Source organism: Sparus aurata, chromosome 2 (assembly GCF_900880675.1).
Source record: "Sparus aurata chromosome 2, fSpaAur1.1, whole genome shotgun sequence".
Lineage (NCBI taxonomy): Eukaryota > Metazoa > Chordata > Actinopteri > Spariformes > Sparidae > Sparus > Sparus aurata.
Genome location: NC_044188.1, coordinates 18,316,129 through 18,333,124, shown reverse-complemented (window position 1 = coordinate 18,333,124; position 16,996 = coordinate 18,316,129). Strand labels below are relative to the sequence as shown.

The window sequence follows — 16,996 nt, the reverse complement described above, 5'->3', positions numbered from 1 at the left end:
AATCCATGCCTGATTAGCTTCTAGTGTTCAGAGCTTGAATCTTATGATATTAAGTATGCTTTGATTAATTCATGTAAAAGTTAAGTTTTGGTAACAGAGACTCAGTTGACACCAGTTCCCCCAAAATAAATCATGTATTGCCCAGGGTAGTGCTAGACTGAAACTGATTTGGAAGTTAACCGCTGTGCGATATTGTTAATGGCGCGTCAAAGTATCTTTCTCGACCCTGTGAAAGCTTTTAGCTTGTGTGTCTTTTGTTTTGGTGAAGTATTGAAGAGAAATTCTTTTAAGTGAAGCCGGGGAAGATTAGGTGGCTGCCTTGGTGGGGGCTAATGGGAATCCAGATTAAAATAAAAGGATAAAACAACACTCAGTTCTTAAAAATAAGTACATTTCAAAGTATCCGAGAGAACTCTTTGACATAAGGAGGAGATGAATTATGAATGAGATTTGTTAGACTGAACCACAAAACAAAAAAAAGTTTCAAAGTGTGCAAGTTCAAAAGAAATACCAAGACTGTGAACTTATTGTCACAAAGAGACCAACAGAAAAGAATTATGACTTGAGCAACAATAGTTTTCAGTGCTAGCATGTGTATATACGTATTCATACATTCACACTCAACTCATTGCACGTGTCCTTTGAATTTCAGTAGTATATTTAACCTCCCAGTTCATCAGCTATTCTTTTGCTGTGATTATGCTGCTTTTTCACTGTTTAGTATCCAAACACCACTGCTAAAGCTGCTCAAAATAATCAGCACTAAGCCAGACTTTGGCGTACACCTGTTGGCACTGAATATAACTTCCCCCTTAGGGATATCACTTAAGACGATGGTTGATGACAATGGACAGACTGGACTGTGCAAAATGTTGTATTACATGTCCTTAGATGAATGTAAAATGGAATATAGGAGAGACTCGCAGGTATATTACCTGTAATAAAGTTCTCTTGAAGACGTAACTCCACGGTGCGACGGTCGATGGCAGCAGGAACAAAGAGCAAGCCTGTCTTGGAGCAGAGGATAGCAAGTGATGGAGAAAGGCTCTGGCACATACAGCGTTTCGGACACGGCTGTCCCCTGCACGCTGCTGCCAGCAACAGAAGAGAGAACCACAGCCGTTCCATTATCCTCCACTGGGAACAGGGCAACTGGAAGACAGAAGGAATGAGAAATTAATTGGAGTCAATAAAAAAAAGGTAATGCCACTCAAGTTATGGGGACTGGCATGCAAACCAGGCTGACAAACTGCCTGAACATACAGTATACACATTAAGGCCTCTGAAGACTTGACAAATGAGAGGTTCTTATTTTTATGCATGTGTCAAAACATGAGCAACACTGATGTCCCAAGTGACACAGATCATGACATCAGGCGACTTAGAAGTATACATTCAGCATTAAATGTAAAAAAAGAAAAAAGCATTAAAGAGGAATGGGAAAAGAAAACATCTTTGGGAGCATGGTAAATTGGCCAGAGTGCTAACAGCAGCACTCCTAGCTTGTTTAACTAAGCTCTGTAGTTAAGGGGACAACAACTGGCAATTCTCCAAAACAGTCTGACTTCAGCCTCGATACAAAGACATTAAATACATATTAAAAAGTAATGTGAGCTGATGTGAAGCTGTGGTGCTTGTATACACAGTTTTACAAGCTCTGTAATATAGCAAGCCATGTTTACTGCCTTCTACAGCCAAAGTGGTATTAAGCACAAAAGTTCCTTTAGAAATACCTCCATTTGTACTGCAACTTCACTATCCAGTTAGGAGAAGTGTAGCATGGCACTCCTGAGGAGCTGAACTAAATTACACAATACTGTGTGCTCATAATCGGCTCTATAGTTGTGCAGGTGCACGGTGAGCTGGCAATTTTCCTGAGGACAATGGGGATTTTCCCTTGCCCACACCTGTTTGATATTTTGGCAAGATGTAATGTAGGTGTGGAGTCTCAGTCCAGTGGTAAACTGTAATGTTGGTGTCAAGATTGCATGAGGGCAACGGCGTTCACCTTTTGGGAACGGTGCACTGCATTTTTTTGTTCTGATTACCGAAAATAATGGCAGCAAAGTAGAGCTGTAATCAAGGCTTCTAAGTTCAAATAACCCCCTATTCAGCTCACATAAGGCTGCGGGTTTGTCTTCTATCAAAAAAGTCTAATATAAAAGTGATGCACTTTGTCAAACCCAGTTATACACTGAGCTGGCAAAATAAGCACACTTGTGCTCTGCGTATGTTATTATCCGGTATCAAAAAAAACTTTTTTTTTAAGTACATTTAGTGCAAATTAACACTCGTGTTGAGCATGCTGACACTCACAGTTAAACGCACTTCCGGTTTACAACACTTGAACACCCTCAGGATCATCCCTTCTGTTTCTGACAACACCTGTCTACTTCTTTCCAACAGCTGCCATAAAAAGCAGCACCTGAAGCATCACATTTATAATTGCAATAGATGTTGACCTTTATCTGTGAGGACATTACACGGTAGAACAGAATAACGAGAAACTCGACTGTGATGGAATTTCTTTGTGGTGAGCAAACGTGTGTGTATGATGGTGGAAATATGGCTAATTATAGACCATTTATGCCTCACTGTTAATACTTAAAAAGATGTTTTACTTTCATTGTGGCAGCATTTTTTTGTTATATTTAGAGATAGCTAATTAAATTTAGCCGTACTAATAAATTGTATATCAAGTTATGTTGAGATAGCCTGCAAAATTCTAGTCTTATAGATACTTTTGCTGAACTGATTGTTGTAAAATCTAAAATGTCAAGTGTGATCATTGAGTGCATAACTGTAATTGTCACTGATAAACACATCTCATCTCACTCCCAGCTTGTCAAATTTCATACTCAAATTAAGATGCACTACCATACTCTCTAGCGCCACTTTTGCATGTGTACAGCTATGTGGTTAAGTAAGCAACAATACGTAACATACAACATCTTTACTCAGTGCAATATGTCATTCAACCTGGCATTTTCAAGTGACTTCCATGCCCCAGAAGAATATTTTAAAATCTCTCCTATGCTTTGTAATGCACATTTTATACAAATGCAGAAGAAGAGGTAATCAAGTCAGTGTTGAACCCATTAAACTAAACCATTAAATGGTTCCTCGTTCTGCAATGCAGTCAACGCCTGTTGCAAAGCCCAATCTACACGACAAGAACAGACACTTACAATTGAGTCTCTGGCCATCTTATATAAGCAACTGTCGTCTTTTTAAGAATTAGTTAAAAGAAGGTATTTTTTCTTTAGTGTCTTCAAAATGTGAGTGCGACTTTGCCTGGGCTACACAAATGCAGTTTGTGCTGTTTTTATGCCATCTGCTGTAAGTGTCACACATGTCATTGAGGATCAAATGCTACCTGTCATAGTTTGTCTTGCCAGCTATGGAACCATCTCCACTTTTGAGCCCTACAGACACAACTGAAATCTCATGGTGAGATAAGTGTGTGTACCGGTGGGCAACAGTATATTAGCCTGCACAGTTGGACTACCCAGCTAATCAGACTGGTCTTCAATAGGAGGCCTGTGTGCAGTACTTCTTCTCTATTTTGCTCCTCCATGGATATTCCCAAGACTGCCAACAGAACAGTTCTTATCCAGGGATGACAATGTACTACAGCATCACAAGAGGATAGATACCCAGCGTTGCTACTCGCTTTTCTCTCTTTATCTTAGATTTCCCTGTGTATCATCCAGTGGAGCGAATCTGCCAAATATATACAAACAAATGAAAGTGCAATCTCTTATGAGCCTGCTAAAAATAGATATGCTGTTATTCGATACTTCATGTTCTCGGTCCTCCCACAATGTAAAACACAAAGCAGAAACAACGATTAGCTATATCTTACATGCACACAGACTATGATGTTCTCATATCAGCCTTTCCATTTCACTTTCCATGTCACTGAATATATTTCTCCCCATTACTCTTGATTACCCCCTCCCCGCCATCGCTCCCCATCCTATCCCCCTCATACAACACATTATTCACCTGTACTCTGTGCTTTCTCTCCTCACTCTCTGCTCACTCCATTATCCCTGCTCTTATACCCATATGAACACGTCAAATGTTACACAAACATGTTATTTCCCTGCAATGTCTCTGTCTGTCTTCTAATCAGATTCTCAGAGCTGCTGGTCACTCCTCCCCTGGCCTCCTTTACTTCACTTTTCATGACTTAGTTTAAAGCTGTCCATTACTCTCTGTAACTAATGGATTTTCTTTCAACCCGAGTCATTTCGCTTCCAAATTTCTTCCCTCTCAGCTCTTCTTCTCTGTCCATCCACTCTTAAAGCTTTATATATACAGCATTTTTCATACCGAGGATGCCATTCTCGTTTCCATCCCCCCTTTACTCTTTCTTTCCTTTGCACTCCCTTGCTTTTCTCATGATCATCTGTCTTGCAGGTCTCAATGCTCACTCTATTTTTTTTTCCTCCATTATCCATCACTCACCCGATCTCGCTCGGTTTTGTGATGACTTTATTGTAATGTATCGTTAATGCGTTTATGTTGCAGAAATTGGCATCAGTGGTGATTCCAAACACACACATCCTTCATTCGGTTCACCCATCCTCGCTCCAGCTCGCATGTGTGCAGCACGACTCTCCGGTATGGTAGCTGCTCTATTTTAAACATTTAGACACACCTCAGTTGGTCCTCCCACACATCCAGACTATGTGTGTTTTTAAGGCTATTCAATTATGGACATATGGGTTTTTCTGTGTAATTCAGTGAGGATGATGGCGATCAGTCACCCACCATTACTCACTGCTGTGCTTGTTCAGCTACGGGGAGTTAATAAAAGAGAAAACAGATCCAAGCTGCCTGCCCTTGTTACCAATGAGATTGGGCTATTATAGTTGTTGGCGATGAACTGAATGACAATCTAATGTTGCTTGTTAAGACATCTTTGGTGCAGGGTAGAGCTTGACGGTTTAGTCCCAATTTAATAAAACTCCACCTGGTTTTAAATAAGTTGCCAGTCTCACACTGCAGGATAGTCTGAATGCTGTTCTGCTTTAAAAACATGACGCAAAATAGATTAATCATGCGGCAGACATCTTGGAAGCCCTCCAGACTTCATCTATCATCAGACTGTTGGCCACAATGCAAATCAAAAAATCCTGCATCTAACTTTCCTTCAAACCCGGCGGAATAACATTCCAAGAGATTCTCGGAACAACTACAGAAAGAAACATAGCACGGCTGTGAAGTTAGCCTTTGATGTTTATTGGTTGCTGTATTTGCCAGTGGTTTTAGTCATCTAAAAAAAAAAAAACAGGCTTGTTCCTTACCGGGCGCTCACACCAAAAGCGACTTGAGCGACCGAGGCGACCAACTGCCATTCATTTTCAATGTGCGCTGGCGACGAGGAGCGACCGGAGCCACCGGCGGCGTGAGCGACGCGATTTCAGCAACGCGAGCGACGCGATGCGAGCGACAAAAGTTGACAGACGCTCAACTTTATGCAAATGAGCAGCAACGCGACCGCGGCGACAGCCAATTGGGGGCTGATCTGGATTCCGAAGGCGGAAAAAGGCGGAAATGCCTGCTGCTTGAAAGACCCGTCCTTCAGTCGCTTTGGTCGCTTCAGTCGCTGCAGTCGCTGCCACACAGGCGACTGCAGCGACGCGATCTGAGCGACCAGAGCGACCACAGGCGATTTTATTGCCTTTGGTGTGAGCGCCCAGTTACGCTCACTTGTATTTGAAAATGTACCAGGATTTGCTTGAAATTAGCTGAATTACCTATTTGTATGTACACAACTTTAGAACATTTCAAATTCTGATGATGAACATTTTGATGACTGCCTTGATTTGAGTTGGATTAATGTCAGAGGGTTGCTGATTAAATAAAAGTTTGTGCATAAGAGGACGAGAGCATTGGTGGCCTGGTCTGGAGGGAATTGGTCTTGAACTCTGAACATTGGTGGTCCTGAGCCCTGATTAGTGAATCAGTGGCTTAGAATCAGCATACCCAGGGTCTCTTTCTACTGCATGTGTTGGTGACATATAGTACAGGTAAAAGAAAAAGTGGCATTGGGTATCATTGGAACTCAAACAATGGCAAACACAAGCCCATTACTAAGCTCAGTGCTGTGCTTAAGGTCCAGTGTTCAGGATTAAGGAGACTGTTATTAGAAATGGAATGAGGATCAAAATGTTGGCAGTTAACATTTCTGCAAACCACCATACATTTGAATTTGTATGTGTTATAGATTGCAAACCATATGAACAATTCCACAAAACCTGTCGTGTCACGTTCATATTAGATGTTTTTTACCTGACTATTGTGTCGGGAGGTGCAGTTGCAGGTGATGTGGCTGCCAGGCTGGTGACCCGGCAGTTTGATTATGTGTTTCAACATTTGTGTGCGCTAAACCAATGGATTTTTAATGTTTAATGCTTTTTCAATCAAGACGTGTTCATGGTGACCAAAATACGTAATTTAAGCCAAAAGACAATGTTAAAATAACCTTTTTTTTTGTAGATGCCACTAAATCCAACACACTCGAGCTTTAAACCCATCTTAAACCCAATAGATAAATAAATAGAACCCACTCAAGTGCCCTTATGGGTTAACACAAGCAAGACCTACAACTGGGAAACTTAGTTACAGCCCATAAATCAGCAACACTTTTAATCTAGTTGGTGTCCACATGAAAAACTGCCGACCTCTGACTGGATGTAAAGGACTTTACTAGTGGGGATTTATTGTGGTGCTGGAAAGCTGAGATGGTGGCTGCATGTTTAAGGATAAGCAGGCTCTGCCACTTTGGCGCTTTTAACTTAATTAACATATCGTTGCAGTTAGCTAAACTATGTTAAACCGTGCCGATGCCTTACAGAACATGTCATTCCAATCGCATGCAAGAGTAACTCCGGGGGTTGGAATCTGAGAACATTGTCAGACGTGACTGAGCTCTTAAGTTTGCAGGAGAGAGGAAAACGGAGCAGAATTTAAACTGTCTGCCTACCCCTTGCCAGACCACTAGAATCAAGGAACAGCAGAAGTGACCCAAAATCTATATTTCAGCACAATTTGAGACTCATTGTGCTAAATGTCAAGAAATTAAAACCAAGTATGTTATTTCGTGTCTGAAAGTCAGAGGTACCAGACGTGACGCATCCAGCGTCGTTTCGCAGTAATTACATTGGAGAGCTCGGCATTGATATTCATTCTTTACGAGTGACTGTAAAAGCTGTCAGAACAACATTGGGGACGTCTCCAGCGGTGACAAATGTTTATGTTTTTATGTTTGTGCAAAGTACGACACAAACACACACTGACAGTCTCTTTGTTTTGCTTGACAGTATGATCTCCGCTTTGCATTTGTAAATCAATCAGCTTCTTCCAGGCACTGTATTTCCCAATGTGTTTAGGCCAGATATTGTAGCAGACGGCAACGCTACATCCTTATGTGTGTTAAAAAAGCCTTGTCTGAAGAGAATGGTCATTATTTAGGGGAAGAGCATGCAATAGGCACACTTCAAGCACAGTTTCAGGTAGCATTGCTATGCGGTGAATTATTGCAGTTCTTGAAATAGCAGCTATTAGCAACAGAAACTGTCAAAACATCAACACGTCCATTTCTTTAAAAGGAAATAATCTCCTTCACAGTTCATATCGACTCTACCTGTGAAGATTAAAGACAGCCCCTTGTGCTGCTCTGCCTGCCAACTTTTCTTTTCTGTTTCACATCCAATCAATGGAAACAATGACTTATCTTTACTAATGTGTTTATTGTTAATACAGCAGACTGCAGTGCCACAGTCTTTAGTCCGATGACAAGAGGCAATGAGCTTGAGTCACCTCTTGATTGAAGCGGACATGCCCCTGATTAGCTCTTCAGTCAGAGAGAACAACATGTGATCAAAGTACTGAAAAGCCAGCTGAAGCTCCTTCATTTCATTGCATACATAATGAATTTACAGGACAACAGGAAGCAACAGACGACAACAACGTCTACAGTGTTCACATGAAAAGACGGAGAGATCAAAAAAGCCAAATTGAGCAGTGGTCAGACACACTCAAACAGATTAGCTGTTCTAACAACTAAAAGTAAGAGAACTCAAAACAAGCAGCGGTATTACAGTCCTGTCTGAAGCAATTAGCAACGCAAATCACAACAAACACACAAATAAGCCTACAAGAGAGACAGAGGAAGAGGCAGAAGAAAATCTGATTTTCCAAATCACAGTACGATATATTTACATTTGGCCTATATAAAAGTGAATAATGCATTGCCATGAATTATTATGTAGTGCCCATTTAAACTTAACATCTCTAGTCTTTATTTTCACACCACTCCCAATCATATGAACACGAGTTCCTCTTACTCAAACTGACTTCAATCCTTCCTAGAATTCAGTCAACTCATTAAAATAAGAACGCAAACTCTCCTGATACCCTTCTTCTCCACAGTTTAAAGAAATTGGAGACGGAAACTTGCTGTGTGTCTTTGTTACATCATGACAATACAGTGTATGCTGTCGCTATGATGAAATCATTGCAATCCACGATAAGGGTTCTAATTGAATTCCGACCCTCCACCCCCACACTTAAAATGTCTAAAAAATACAGGAGCAGTTTCACATATTGTCTTTGTGTCACCAACGAAACAAAGTACCTCAAACGGCAGCAGCTGCTGTTCCTTGTTTGCAATGAAGTCACTCTAAAACTCAAAAAAGAAAATCAAATTTGCTTGCAGTGTTCATCAGGAGTTGATTCAACTTAATATCTCAAGGTATTTTAACATATTTTCTGATGTTTAGTTTTTGTTTTTCACAAAAGAGAAGACTTTTGTAAAAACTATGAACTAAACATTCAGCCCGGGTTTAATCAACTCATATATGTAATACAATCCAATCTGAAACGACAGTATTATTTTGACGATATATGTTGTTTTACTCACTCAATGGACAAAATAACAAATGACAACAATAATGAGGCTCTGCATGCACCCTTTGCTGTGCAAAGATATGTCTCTCAGAGAAAATATTGGTATTTGCATATGAAATCAGATCAAACTGTGAGCGATAATTACTTTGCAGATGTTTGATTTTTAGACCCAGCAGCGTTTTGCCATACAAACACTGCTGGAATATTACAATAATGTAAATGCTTTTAAAGCCAACGATAGCTCACAATGCAGTATAAATGCTCTTAAAATCTGCATTTAACATCTGAATTTTATGTTGTGGCCATAAACAAAGATGAAGTGCCCTTCTCGGCTAAGGGATTGCTGCTAGATTGCCTTCAACCTGTTTCTGTGCGCCATCATTCATTAGATTATAATTGGAAATAATCCAGTGATGTGATCTTTGCACTGAGTACAAGCAATTCATCCATGTCGGCATGTGTGTGTGTGTGCATGGGAGTTTGTATGTGCCCCGGTGTGTGTGTGTGTGTGTGTGTGTGTGTGTGTGTGTGTGTGTGTGCATGTGCGTGTGCGTGCGTGTGTGTGTGTGTTTCTGGGCCCTCGCTTATGCTGTGTCCAGCCTGCTTACCCAGAGAACATTGCACCGATCGTGATGCAGATGGATCACCCTGTCAGCTATTTCTGCAGAGCTACTGTATGATTCACTATATCTGTGAAAAGGCATGAGCGTATTCATGTGTGCATGTGTTTACTGAGAGCTTATCATCTTTGCCTCTGTGAATCTTTGAAAAGGTGCATATGCAGCTGGGTTCATGCTACTTCAACACCGATACTTGTTTGTGATTTGACAATGCATTCATTTGCCCGTGCGTATGCATAAATCTTTGTGTGTATGTTTAAACATGTGCTTCTGTCTTTATGATATAGAAGGGGTCCACCTATAAGTGCTTACTGCTGTACATAAGTGCTTGTATGTCTATGTTTTTGAGTGTGCAAGAGTATGTATCGGTATGTGTGTGTGTGCGTGTGTTCCGTCTATTTCTGCAGAGTCTATCCTAGCGAGAACACTGGGTTATTAACGACCTCAAAAGCAGCGTCATCCATCTGCTGGGTATACACACAAACACACTGTACTGCACAAACACAGTCACTCGCAAACACACACAGTCACTTGAATTAGACGTGGTATGAGTGCATTAGTTTAGTGTGTGTCTGTGTGAATGTGTGCCCATGTGTACAAAGCTGCGCCACAGCTTAATCTTTGTATAATGCTGTGGTGATGAATGGTGAAACTAATCTGCGCAGCTTCTGCCTCACATCGACAATATGTCAACTGTCACTGAACCAACAGATCTACACAAGAACTAGTCAAAAAGTATACCTCTTTGTGTTCCACTCCTCAAATGAACGCAAGGTAAGGTAAAGGTAAAGAGCGAGTTAGTGTTGGAACACACAGAAACGAAATCAAAGCATGGAAAGGCATGAAAAAAAGTGAACGGATGGCTGAAGAGCAGGCCAAGGCGAAGCCCTGGAAAGAGATGAAGCTAAAGCAAAAACAAAGAGTTCCAACAAAATGGGGTATCTGTCAAAACCAGTGGTGAAAGCAAAAAGCTTTCATTGGCCGCAAAAAACTTGGTGGGGACCTGTAACTTAGCAACAGCCAATGACACATGGATGGTAACAGTGAGGAGGTGGGAAGAGTGTTTGTGTGAATATGTGTGTGTGTGTGTGTGTGTGTGTGTGTTGTGGGGGTGTAGTGAGAGTGTGTGTGTGGGGGCTGTGAGAAAGTGCTAGAATGGTCTGGAGATCTCGCAAGTAATGAATCTGGAGTGTTGCTGCCACAGAGGGTGAGTGTGGGGAAGAGAGAGAGAGAGAGAAAGAGAGAGAGAGAGAGAGAGAGAGAGATGGGGACTGTGCTGGAGTTGCATAAAAAGTGCAACAGTGTAGTGGTCCACGGTTGATTTTGTCCAAGATACACATTACATCAAAGTGTCCACAGTTATATCATAAAAAAACAACATGCTCTGCTTTTATTAACAAGCGCAGGGGATAAGTTTTACCATGGACCCATTATACCACATTTCAGTGACATAAATACAACTATTTGTTTAATTTTAACTTTCCCAATGGTTCTGGGAAACCCCCAAAGTGCACCAAGAGTCCCTCATCACATGGGTGAAAGCATTTTTTGCTCTCTCATCATGCCAAAACTAATATCTGTGGGAGTTGTGCAGCAGACCATTTTACAGCTCTCAAGGAGAGTACTGCATTAAGGAAATCATTTAAAAAAAAAAAAATCCAAATACGGTTTAAATGAGCTAGCAGCCCTGAAGCCTTTTCTAATGACTTAAATGGGCTCTGAGGAACTTCTACTGATTTAATACAACAACCTTTGAGATGCTGTATGGCAGTTGTTTGAATGCCAAATCAAGAAATGTCAGATTATTGTTCAAAAAGAGATCCAAAGTGGAAGCTGTGCTGTGCTTAGTGGACATCCTAGCAGCTTCAAAATATGACTAACCACAAGTGCTATTTTGCTACAATGTTTGTACACCGTGTGGGCTTACCATCTTTACACATCCGAAAAACCAAATCAGCCACCACAAGCTATCCACAGTGGATTTTGTAGATCATCGTAGCTCAGTGTTACCCGACCTGTCAATTTGTTTTAATGTGCTATTGAAAACAAATTGGATAGTGAAGTTTGACTCACAAAGTCATAGGTATATACTACTTTGGATGTACACATACATAATTTAAATAAACGTGCTAAAAACTAAAATTACCACATCGCCGTTTAATGCCTCTGAGCACCAGTTAAGTTGCTGTTCCAGAGCTTTGCCAGTAGAAAATGGCCAGAACAATGTTTGCAGAATATTATGCTGTCACAGTGCATTTAACCTCTGACCTTTTGAATATAAAATGGCATAACTTCATCATTTTATCCCATTAGACAACACTACTGTGTGAATGCTTGAGCTATGGCCAAAAATGTGTTTGTGAGGTTACAGTGACATTGACCTTTGGCATCCAAAATCAAATCAGTTCATCCATTAGTCCAAGTGAACATCTGTATCAAATTTGAAGATATTCCCTCAAGGCGTTCTTGAGATATCGTGTTCACAAAAATGGGAAGGACTGACGGACAGATGGTAAACCCCAAGACATAATGCCTCAGGCTCATGGGCATTAATGTAATGGACACCACCTTTGTACATGGATTGGACGACATTGTGGCCATCTGAACACGACCATTTTACAACAAATATACTCTCAATTCAAATCTCTTTGTATTAAAAAACCACAATGACACATATATTTTCTTTCTTTCATAGCAATAACACAATCAACATTTCCTGGTTTGGAAGAGTCTTGCGTCTATTATTGACATTACCGTCTGATAAACGTTTCGTGTAGTACCATACTCCGAAGATCCAGACACTAAGTGAGGTCAAACTAAGTTTCTCTGTACTCCTGGAGAACCTACCCGATTAATCTTTGATTTACATCTACAATTCCACCTTCAATCGCCACACACATAGACCAGACGTCGGCTGGAGGACAGGGGTACAAACCCCTTTGCCAGCAGAGATCTGCCCCGCCAAATTGTCCTCAAACAGGAAACCAAACTCCTGTTGGCTCCAAAGGTGCTGTCCTGTAGCTGACCCTGACCTTCCTGCGGAGGAGGGCGAGAAAGCAGACACTTTCTCTGTGGGGATCAGTGTTATTATTGTATGAGGCGTGCTGCTCACCTTTTGAAATGAATTGGAAAAACGTGTGGTAGATCTTCTCTTTGTGAGGGCAGCAGCAGCCTCAACTATTACCCCAGAAAAAGGAGAAATATTATACCTGCTACTGCTTGGTTAAGAACTCCTTATTCTAAGCAATGCTTTTTTTCTGAAAAGTCTTGATCTTGAAGGTGAGGGATCAAAATGTGAGGTTTTAATTTGAAAGTGAGGGTAAATCACCTCTTTCTACCATAAACTATTTTATCTAACTTTTTCTGTCCATGCATGACCACGTTGACTTTGTTTCATTGTATGAATAGACACATCAGCCAAGTAGGCCAACACAGTTTCCATGTTTCAGGTTGATATGATTGGGTCAGCTGGCCAACCTACGCTTGTGACCATTAACACAGCTCTGAAAGCTCTCTGCCTTTGCATGAAAGGTTGAATATAGATTCCCACACTTTGATATAATGACTTCATAGCTTCTATAGAGCTGACATGGCAGACTCTGAATGAATCCTTGCCCCACTAAAATGTACCTTCTGCTTCCCTCCAATCGCACAGAAAATTCAGCGCAACTGCATAATGCAAGTTGTTGCATTAACATTTTAGAAGGTGCCTAAATACAGAAATCCTATAAGGTTGACATATCTGGGCACACGCAGGAGAAAGCCAATTAATATGAGCCTTAAGGAGAAGACGAGGAAGGAGCTAACGAAGAGCTCCAAAAGCAAAAGATTTTGCACGTAGCGGGAAAGTAATGCAAACATAAGAAAGCTGGCTCCCAAGAAGTTGATAATTTCACAGCCGAATGCACCCTTTCTTTGTAGTCTTTTCAAGTCAAATTTGAGCGAAGGCTTGCACTAGTGAGTTCTGCTGTCAGCCAGAAAGAAAAGGATCCTGGCAAGCAAAGTAGATTAACACCTTGCATTAGATCGTCCCCTTTTTTCACACGAGCACCCTTCTAAAATTTCTAATTGCCACTGACTTCCTATGAAATTTGGAAAGTTAAGGCAACACCATGGACCATCGTCACACTTATTCCTCTGACATCACAGGGTGGAAAGCTCAACTGCTGCACTGCTGCGTTCAAGTTGGAAGTCCTATACATGTTGGGAATCTGACTTCACTTTATTCTTATTCTTTCACTGCTTCTGAAATGATGAGCAACTAAAAAGACAATGATAAGTGTAAATCTAATGTCAAGCCATATTTGATAAGCATCAGCTACCGTTAGGTAACAGATGGGCTTATGTCGGTGCTAGTAAGTGCTGATTTGCCGGTTAAATAAACTGGTGCCACATTTTTGTCACCTGAGAGTGCAACATTGAGGTATGGAGAGGAAGACAGAGAGCGGGACTACATCACCCCTGCAACAAGTCACAGTAAGTCATGGCAACACTTCGTGGAAATACTGTACCTGGGCAAGCACAAAATGTAAGAGCTGAAGAGTGTACCGTGTTTGACAGCTGACGTAGCAACTGCTTTTTTACAACTAATATTACATTTTTATTATCACAGAAGAAAGTACAGTTACTGAAAAAAGGTACTGTTGGGCACTGGTACCAAATTGCAGGTAATGGTATCAGTATGATATCAGTTGAAATGTCAATGGTACCCAACCCTAGTAGCAGCTATTGTGAGCTGTAAACCACTTTCTAGGTATCATTACCATTTGGTAGTGTTACACAATACGGTAGGAAAGCCATAATTAGCATTCATTTAAACATGGAAAAGAAATGCCCTGGATGTAATCAAACGTTAGTGTTAGCTGAGAAATAGTTGAATGCTAACAGATGCCAATGGATTATGAAAAATGTTGTTTTATCCTGAATGCCTGCAGATTTTCCCTCTCCATCCTCTTTTCAGTTGCTGATCAATCAGGAAGTGCAGAAAATGATAACACACAGCAGCATCACATTAGCCTAGCATCTGAGCTCCTCTCCCTGAGAGTGACCACAGAGGGAAATGGGCGCCGTGTGAATATGGTCTACGGTCACCCAAAGGTTAGAATATGTCTCTATATATTTTTAAAAAACGATTGTGGTGTTGTGATCCACTTGTTGAAAATACGAGTGACTGCTCTCGTGGCTTTCACTGCGATTCCGTGATACTGTTGTTCGAATCGGTGCATAATCATATCAACATCAGTGTTCCACTGTTGATTAGAAGGTTACTGTTTTAGTCCATCTCTGTACATTTCCTCCCCATCAGCCAAATCTCTCTCCAACTAGGCAAAGTTGACTGCCCTGCAAATACACACACACACACACACACACACACACACACAGAGGCACAAACAAATACACACATCCACAGAGGTACACAGGTGCTGATAGACACAGTTGCCCAGACAAAACCTCATCTCCAATGTGGACTTGATACACCTCTGGGATCTGAGCCACACAAACACCGACATACACTGACACACACACACACACACACACACACACACACAGTTCATGTCTTTCAGAGATCTGAGTGGGGATAGGAAACAGACATTTGCTAATGGCTCTTCTGTTACATGACTCCTTCGCTCTGCTCTCTCTCTCTGTCTCTCTTTCTGTTTGCTTCTCTATCTCACTGTTTCATGCTCCATCTCCAATTCTTTTCCTCTCAATCTATTAATCTCACTCTCCTTTTGTGTCATTGTCATCCTATTTCTTTTTTTCCTTGTCTGTGTTCTTTCTGTCCGTCCCTCTCTGTATCTTCTTTCGAACACCCTGCCCTATCTGTCGGTACAGTAGATAATGAGGTGATTGCGGCAGCTAGCACAGTGCATCATTGCTTGTCGCGCTGCACTCCTCTTGTAATACTAACCGCGGCCTCTGGTTTACTGTAATGCTAACCACACGTGCACACCGACACACATCCCCGCCACCACTTCCAGTCTCTTTTAGTCCTCGAGCAGAATGTATAACACTTACATCTATCCCTCCTTCTTTCTCTCATCATTCTCGTGTTAAATTTGGACCATCTCCGTTACATGAATCTAATTTTTTTATTCGGCTCAGAAAGAGAAATCCAGTACCTTCCTGTCACTCTTCTGTCCCTCTAGGATCTAGTGTCCCCCATCTCGCTCTCAACAGTGCTGCGAGATATAATTGTCAGCTCTACACGTCAATAATTCTATTTCTATGCCCATGTAACGTATGGCTAAGCATGTTGCTGTCTGTAGTTCAACCCTTCCAGTGGTTCTGTATGCCCGAGCATTGGTTTAGTCGATGTAACGTTCAACAGCAGACAAATAATGTTTTTTGTTTTTACTTTTATGGCTTTTACTCACTTTTGTAATCTGCTCTGATGTACCATTGTAACGTCAGTAGATGCGCTCCCCATTGCATATTTAAGGCTACATCTTTTCTTCTGCCGTGTTGATGGGGAGGGCAGGTTAACATGCAGCAAAGGCCCCTTTTTTAAACTCAAACCGGGGAGGCTGTGGTTACGTTCAACCATGACAACCTCCACTCTTTACTGATTCGAGTGGTGGCAAGTACCAGTAAACAACAGCACGGCACGTTGCTGTGTATAATCAAATATCTTTTTTTACCAGCCGTCACTTTTTCCTCTCTAAACAAGTTATGCGCAAGTTGAAAATGTGAGACCTAATTTAACAGCTGTCTCTTTCGTGTGCATGTCCGTACAATTTCTGTTACCTCAACCTACAATTTCCCTGTCAAACAGGGTTGCAGTCACTTCTGATGCCAGGACAGGAAGCAGAGATGTAATCATAGCATACAGCGGGGGTTCTTAAACTTGGTCTACATCTGATTGTTATTCAAGGGGAGTGGAAGAATTGGCGATAAACATGTAATCAATTAATCAATGTCACATATTTTGTCTTTAATGGACTAATAATTCATAAAATGAAGGATCTGTTTTGTTGTAAGATTCAGGAAATGGAAAATAATCGTATCACATATTATTAAACTGTTATACTCCGGGTTCGTACACATTTTTCAAGGTTAAATTCAAGCACTTTTCAAGCACTTTTAAGGGTCATTTACAGCATTTTACAGCACCTCATCGCTGAGGTAAAATACATATTTACAGGAATATATATACTCATTATTTTTTTTCACTTTTTATCACAATTATGTACATTGTATTATGCTGTAAACATCTAAAATGATGCATCATAATAGCAAAAACTTTAGAAATTAAAGGAGAACACAAAGTTTTTTCCGAAAAAGGGAAGCCACTTGGCGTTCTTCAGGCACACTTGCACCGGGACAAGGAGAGACCTGAGAACACCATGTCATTTTCTTTTTTGACATAAACTTGTATAAGCTTTTCGCTTATTCATCAAAGTTTATTAATATTGAACGTGTCATCAGTCCAAATTGCATCAAATTCACCTTCT

General features: G+C 41.0%; 1 protein-coding gene across 3 annotated transcripts in view; it reads right to left on the bottom strand.

Moving 5' to 3' along the window:
- LOC115573947 (leucine-rich repeat and fibronectin type III domain-containing protein 1-like protein) overlaps positions 1 to 16,996 on the bottom strand; it is a 186,841-nt gene that overhangs the window by 78,153 nt on the left and 91,692 nt on the right. For all 3 annotated transcript variants that reach the window (XM_030405063.1, XM_030405072.1, XM_030405082.1), the window contains one exon: positions 936 to 1,152. In XM_030405063.1, coding sequence (XP_030260923.1) covers positions 936 to 1,128 — 193 coding nt within the window. In that variant the 5' untranslated portion in view covers positions 1,129 to 1,152. The remainder of the gene's footprint in view (positions 1 to 935; positions 1,153 to 16,996) is intronic.